The 8026-nt window shown below is 35.4% G+C and overlaps 1 protein-coding gene across 1 annotated transcript in view; it reads left to right on the top strand.

Annotated features, from left to right (window-relative positions):
- The window catches only part of WNK1 (WNK lysine deficient protein kinase 1), a 206208-nt gene that overhangs the window by 142422 nt on the left and 55760 nt on the right, over window positions 1-8026 (top strand). The window contains 6 exon segments of the mRNA XM_007937044.2: window positions 1786-1818; window positions 1820-1867; window positions 1869-1925; window positions 1927-2043; window positions 4031-5269; window positions 7441-7524. Of these exon segments, the coding sequence (XP_007935235.2) occupies window positions 1786-1818; window positions 1820-1867; window positions 1869-1925; window positions 1927-2043; window positions 4031-5269; window positions 7441-7524 (1578 nt within the window).

Below are 8026 nucleotides of genomic sequence, written 5' to 3'. Positions count from 1 at the left end.
CTTATTTCTTTTTCAGCAATCTCTTTGCTGGTGTAGAGGAATCCAACTGATTTTTGGATGTTGATCTTACATCCTGCGACTTTGCTAAATCCCTCAATTAGTTCCAGTAGGTTTTTGACTGAATCTCTTGGGTTTTCTAGGTATAGGATCATATCATCAGCAAATTTGGGCCCTTTTCTTGCACTCTTATAAGGCTAGATAAGAACCATATGTACCTGTTCTGGCTTATCTGCAAATTCAATTTAAAGACACACTTAGAAATGGGTCTCATTTATAACATGTGGACTACCTATAGTTTGTACACTTTGAAAAAAATAGAGTAAAACTTTATAAAGATTGTGTTAATGTCTTGGCTTTACTTACCATAGGATTATGAACACTGGAATGACCATTTATGAAGATACTAAATTTGAGTCACAAACATAGCTATAGTTATGGATGCTCTGAAAGCAGACTATTTCTTGCCTTTTACCAATAGTATTCTATAGATGCATCATAAGGAATTATTAAATATTGAGGATTTTTTAAAATTTTTTATTGTATTAACTAGTATCCTCTCTTATTCCAGAAAGAACCTAGGTGGCTAATAATAATATATAAATTTTAAATGGAATTAAAAAATTTAAGAATAAAAGGAACTAAGAATGGAGAATAATGGAGCCAGGAATGAAACTAAATAATCACTCGATGATGCTTATACATATGCTACTAATCTGCTGCAAATTTGACTCAAAGCATTCTATGCATCCAGTTTTGAAATGGAAAATCTAATTAGTTTACAGTATCTAAAAGGAAATTACAAGGAGCTCTGGTGGCACAGTGGTCAAAGCACTTGGCTGCTAACCAAAAGGTTGGCAGTTCAAACCCACCAGCTGCTGCATGGGAGAAAAGATTGAGGCAGTCTGCTTCCATAAAGATTTACAGCCATGGAAACCATATAGAGCAGTTCTACTCTGTCCTATAGGGTCGCTGTGAGTTGAAATTGACTCAATGGCAGTGGAAGAAAAGGAAATAACCAGCTTGCTCAGGACAACCTTACAGTATTAGACATACTGCTTTATTGCTGATTAAAACCTTTTTTTTAAGGTGCTTCAGACTTTGTAAGGCTAAATTGAATCTCTAATATACATGAAAACATTTAAAGTTATTCTTAAGAGATTCAACATTAAGATACTTTTCCATTGACTACTTTAGTAAAGGTATAGATGGTTTCCTATATCCACTTGTGAATGTCTTCTAGAAAGTGAAACCTTTTCCTAATAGATGACTTTTACCTATACAGATAAAGTATAATAAATGCAGTCTGTGAGCCAACAACTTTTTTAATCTGATGCCTTTTTAGAGCTTTTGCAAAATAACTCAACCTCAAAATCTATATCTTATGATGTGTTTTAAACTAACAAATTTCATTTTTGTTTATTAATAAATGAAACTATAAGCTGATATTCATTGTTTTCCCTGTCTATTCTGCTGTCTTCAGTTAGTCAGTCATTCTTTTTCATACAGTCATAACAATTGGTGTTATTTTTAGAATATTTAGATTGTTATCATAGTAATACCTTAAAAAAAAAAAACCCTCTACTTGACCACCGTAGTAGAAAGAAAAGCAATGATCTGCCAGACATGTTCTGTGGAGTTAATTCTGTCCTTGGAAAAATTGATTTTGCTGAAATTGAGGGAGAATGGAACATTTCTTTATGTCAACTATGCCCTATTACCATTGTACATTTGGTTATTTTGTTTTCAAAGTACTGTGTTTTTCATGTATGTTTGTTTTCTGTTTAGCCTCGTCGTGGCCGTAGCATGTCGGTTTGTGTTCCCCATCTTTCTGCTGTTCCCACTTTGTCCCGCATCTCTCCCAGTGCTCCTTCTACCCCACCACCAGTGCTGTCTGCACCTCTTTCTCCTTCCCTCCTTCGGACTGCCCCTGAGGAAACCTTTGCCGAAAAGCTTTCTAAAGCATTGGAGAGTGTCCTGCCTATGCACTCTGCCTCTCTGCGCAAGCACCGACGCTCCAGCCTGCCTTCCCTCTTTGTCAGTACTGTATGTAACCATAAACTTCCTGACAAATGAAAAATTATTACCAATGAATACATCCAGGCACCAAGAATTTTAATAGAAGTTTAGTAAAGAACAGGACTAAACTTGCTTGTATATTATATTTTTAGGATACAAGTTCTTCCTGTATGAAAGGTGTAAGAACCTTTTATGTAATAAGGCTTTGAGGGGGGAAAGTAAGGAGGTAATGAGAGAATGCTTATAATGCCCTTCATACATGTCATTGTGTGCCCAGTAAAACATTAACTTTTATTATAATCTCCCACCCCCTAGCAACATATATATCTTTGTATTTTCATAATTTAGTACAAAAATGTATATTACTTAATTTTAAATTCATTGCTGGCTTGATCAGAACCAAATTTTTTCTTTATTAAACATGCCCAAACATGTTTTCTCCTCACTTTATTCTAAAGATACATTAATGAAGCTGGATAAATTAATTTTATTTCCCATAGTCAATGAAGAGTAATTGAGGAATGAAAATTTATTTTAATTTGCTGACTGCTTCAAGTGATGTGTCAGCAAGCTAAAAGACCACATAATGTTCCTCATGGAAATATTTTTTTCTCAGATTGAATAGAGTTGGTCCTGGACTCTAATGAAATGGGCCTCCATCACACACATAGTTTATTACTTTCTTTGCCTCATCCATATCCATGAAAGATAAATCTTTTAAAATTGTTTTAAGCACTGTGGGACCTTGCTGCTGCTTTTCTAGATAGAAAATGTAGTTAAGATTCTGATCTAGCAACCACCAAATCTTCCAATTTTTATTTAAGAAAAAGACAATGTTTTATGGCTTTGGAATAAACAACCATAAAATAAGAGTGTTTCTGATTCTGTAGTTATAGAAATCTTTTTTTAGTTGTTGTGAAGAAGTAACATTTGAACCACTTTGTTAACTTTGATAGTGGTCTTACCTATTGAAAAAAACTGACATACTCTTTTTAAAAAGGAGTCCATGAAAGTGAATAACTGTTATAGTGTGCATTGTTGCATTTGGCAAGCAAAGATTCTAAAGTTACAGTCTTAACTCTAGAACTGCTTCTGTGAACAAAAAGTGCTGTTAGATCAAGCAGGCTGTTATTTATGTTTTTTTAACCCAATTTGGACACTAAATATCAAAATCAGAATATTCATTTATCTAGGATTAGAAAAATGTGCGTTTGGTGATTTGGCACGTATAACACATTTCACGTAGTCGAACTATGAACTGTATCTAGTTTGGGATAGACACGAGGAGACTAATCAGAAAACATACTTCTATTTGAGGAGATGGAGCTCTGATGGCGTAGTGCCTAAGGCATTTGACTGCTAACCAGAAGGCTAGGGGTTCAAACCCACCAGCCACTCCCTCGGAAGGAAGGTTGGGCAATCCACTTCTGTAGTGATACCACCTCAGAAACCCAAGGAGGGGTTGCTATGAGTCGGATCCAACTCAGTGGCAGTGAGTTTAGTTGAGTGAGTTGATGAGAAAATAACACTGAAGCCTCTAATACAGCACAGAAAAAATAAGTATAGAATATAGGAAGACTCAATACAGTAGCTTAAAGTGAAGAACATTTCTTACATTATAAAAAAATATTTGGGCTTATTGCCATCCTGTAACTCTTAGGTCTTTTTCCACTGATACAATTTTCATTGTCAAAAGAGTAAGCATATTGGTTGTGAATAAAAACAGAATATTCACTTAGAAAGTTTATTTCATATCCTTTTGAAAAGAAAGTTAAGTTGTAGGAAAAAGCAGCTCTTATCTAATACAAAGAGTTCCACAGATTAACATTGGCCCTGGATGTATTTAATGGATTTTTACTATGCACATAATTTACAGAAGTACTTTTATTTCTTTATTAGTTATAAATTTAGTGTAACCATTTCATAGGGTTACACAGAGCTAACCAGTTGTGCATGTCTAATGTAATTTTACATATGAATGTATGAATTACTTGTCTTGTTCATGTTGATACAGCCTCAGTCCATGGTGCATCCGTGTGGGGGGACCCCAACATACCCAGAATCACAGATATTTTTCCCAACTATTCATGAACGTCCAGTTTCCTTTTCACCACCTCCTACCTGTCCACCGAAGGTAGCCATTTCCCAGCGGCGTAAGAGCACGTCCTTCCTGGAAGCCCAAACTCGCCACTTCCAACCCCTGCTGAGGACTGTTGGCCAAAATCTTCTTCCACCTGGTGGCACCCCAACTAACTGGACACCAGAGACCGTAGTTATGTTGGGTACAACGGCCAATAGAATAACTGGAGAGCCGTGTGAGATACAGGTCCATCCTATGTTTGAACCAACTCAAGTTTATGGTGACTATAGATCTACACTAGTACCTCCAGAAGATGCTCACTATTTTATTCCTCAGGAAGCAATGTATCTAGCTGGGGTACATTACCAGGCCCAGGTGGCAGAACGGTATGATGGCATTGCATACAACTCACCAGTATTGTCAAGTCCTATGAAGCAGATACCTGAACAGAAGGCAGTACAAAGTGGTCCTCCTTCAAGTTCTATCTTTGAATTTCCATCTGGACAGGCTTTCCTGGTAGGACACCTTCAGAATTTAAGATTAGATTCTGGAGTGAGTCCAGGATCTCCCCTCTCTAGTATTTCTGCACCTACCAGTACAGATGCTACACTTTTGAAATTTCATCCTGTCTTTGTTCCTCATTCTGCGCCTGCTGTGTTAACTCATAACAATGAGGGTAGAAGCAATTGTGTATTTGAATTTCATGTTCACACATCAAGCTCCTCTTCAGGAGAAGGAGGTGGAGTTGTACCTCAGCATGTTTACCGAAATCGGCAGGTTACAGTGGACTTGAATCAGGAAGAACCACCTCCTCAATCCATTGGATTACATGGTCGCCTGCAGCCTGTGACTGAAGAGCAGTATAATTACCATGCCCCACAATTGACCATTTCTATGGTAGAGCCTATCGGACAGAACTGGCCAATAGGAAGCCCCGAATATTCCAGTGATTCTTCACAGATTACTTCTTCAGACCCCAGTGATTTTCAATCACCTCCCCCTACAGGGGGAACAGCTGCATCTTTTGGCTCTGACGTCTCATTGCCCTTTATCCATCTGCCTCAGACAATGTTACAAGAATCCCCACTTTTCTTCTGTTTCCCCCAAGGAACCACATCTCAGCAGGTCTTAGCTGCTTCATTTCCTACAGGAGGATCTGCACTCCATCCACAGGTTATAGGAAAACTTCCACAATTCTTTTAAACTACCCTGTTATACACCACTACATTTAAGTTTTCTATCCTTCCTTTTCCTGAGTCATGGATTATGGGGGAATATTGTTTAATTTTATCAGAGAGTTCCCATCTTTTGGGGGTTATAAACAGCTTGTATTTAAGAACATAACATGAGAGAAAGCTACCTAATTTACTTATGGTATGTGCAGACCCTTGAAATATAAATAACAAAAACTAGAATTTTAGTCACTCATCAAAATCACTTCTTACATGTAAGATGTTTTCAACTGGTTGTAAAAATGCAAAAGTCTATAATGTAAGGTTGACTCAGCATTGATTATTTAGGAATAATAATGTGAAGTATTTATTTCTCCCTAGAAAGAAACACTACTATTTAAAATATATGTATATCTCAAAAGATAAAAGTTGTTTTTTCCCCTCTACATAATGGAAATTAGAAAATACTTTTAGAATACTGTTAAGAATTAATACACAGAATCTTCATTAGTGTAGAGGAATCTTTAAAAAAACAGAGAAAAAAGGAGACAGTTTATGAATTTCCCTTAACAAATGAAGATGCCTTTTAGAATAGGTACCAGTCAGACAAGTCTATGTATTGTTATGTCCAAATAAAATATTAATCCATAAAATTAAGGGCTGATACTAATTTTTTGTTTGTTTGTTTTATTTTGTGTTAAGAATTTGTGTTATATATTGCAAGCTAAGGAATACTAGATATCTGAGGCCTTTTATTTAATTTGTAAACAATTTTAAATATGTATATGAGCACATGTATTCTCTTCCAAATAAAGACAGAATATTCAGAATGGGTTAACAGAATTCAAGAAATGGAGTTAATGTTGACTTTTTCATGTATTCCCTTGATACCTTTTATCCAATGTATGCCTCATAAAATCTGTACAGGGGAATAGCAATTGTATATTCAAAACATTTTTATTTTTAAATAGTCTAATTCTAAAGTACTGTATGTTGTTCTTGTTTTTCCTATGGTTTCCCCACATCAGGAACATAAAACAGCCCCAGAAAATGTATAGTAAATAACAATTAGAGTAGTGCTGAGAAGCAAAAAGATTCAGAAACTTGAAAATTAACTCTGTGGGAATATGAGTATACTCATAATAGTACTCTAGTTGTCATAGCCCCTAATGTAAATTTTAATGCATTATTGGCCATTCTCCTTTAAACTTTTCAGAGAGAATTTTCAAATATCAAATAGAATGTTTAATTTATAGACATAATTACAAAATGAACGAAATATATATTTACAGCAGTTAAGCTGAAATGGAATGTGATACTATACACAAGTAAGCTTTGTAGAACTCCCTTCTAAACTGAAGTGGACCTTTTAATTTCCTTAACCTGCCTATTAGAGTAGTGCTGCATTCATTTCTCATTTTCTCATTAAGATTTATTGTTTTTATTTAAATTTAAACTTCTTGATGATTGAGATACTCTAGGTCAGGGTTTTTCAGCCTCAACACTAATGACATTTTGTGCTGGCTACTTTGTGGTGGGGAGCTGTTCTGCACTGTAGAATGTTTAGCAGCATCCTTGGCCTCTACCCACTAGATGGCAGTAGCACCCCTCCCCCATTTGTGACCACCAAAAATCTCTCTCAATGTTGTCAGATATCCCCTGGGAAGGGGAAAAGAATTGTTCTGGGTTGAGAATCATTGCTTTGGGTAATTAGCAGTTGATGATGATACCAGATTTTCTTATATTTCTGATAAAAGTCAACATGACATTACAAGAAGTAGTGAAAGCTACCAGATTAGCATTGATTTTATCAAATACCTTTTTAAAAAATGATACAAAAGTTTTCCACAATGATAGTCTTCTTTTTTTCCTGATTATTATATTTCTAATAACAATTTAATTATATTCTTACTATTATATAACCAGTTAAACTTATAGCCTGAGCGGCAGCAGTAAATTAGATTTTTAACTCACTGTGTTTTTTTCTGAGATCAGAATAATTCTCTAAATTTTTCTTAAGATGCCCCAGAGATCTTCCTATATATACTTAAATCTAGCTAATGTTTCATTTTGTTAATATAAGCTCTTAATTATTTATTGCAAAAGCCTGTTTTCTATACAGTTATCTTCTGTGCATTTCTTTGATTTGTTATGTCCACCTGTTTGCTTCAGGCACAGGGGCAGAGCCAAGGTCAGCCAGCCTCAAGTAGCTTAACAGGGATTCCATCTTCCCAGCCCATGCAGCATCCTCAGCAGGTGAGAACACCTTGTTGTTAAATTTTATTTATTAATAGTGGCTAAAGCACTGTTTTATATCTTTCATGAATTAGATTCCTGATGTGAATGGCTTACTAAGTTTTTGAAAGGAAAATAAAAAGGCATAATATTTCTTGTGTTCAGTAACATTTTAGAAAAACCTCTTTTTGTTGTATCTTTTAAACATCTGATAAATTAGACATACATTCACATTTAGTGAATTATTGTCACTGATATGCCTGCTTAGATGATTCTAAACAATATAAAAATACAAAAACTATTCATTTTATTTCTAATTATGTTTATGACTTGTACTTTTACAGGCATTTTGTCATTCTTTCATTGTGCTTGCCTCTAATAACCCTATAGCCCTCCTTTTTAATTCCAATCTGCTATAGAATGAGCGATCAGATTTTATGCTAAGAGGCACTGAATGAGAAGCTCTGGTAGCATAGTGGCTAAAGCACTTGACTGCTAACCAGAAGGCTGGCGGTTCAAACCC

Source organism: Orycteropus afer, unplaced genomic scaffold, assembly GCF_000298275.1.
Source record: "Orycteropus afer afer isolate SDZICR_OR568_19922 unplaced genomic scaffold, OryAfe1.0 scaffold00040, whole genome shotgun sequence".
NCBI classification, from domain to species: Eukaryota; Metazoa; Chordata; class Mammalia; order Tubulidentata; family Orycteropodidae; genus Orycteropus; species Orycteropus afer.
This window is presented reverse-complemented; position numbering and strand designations above follow the sequence as displayed.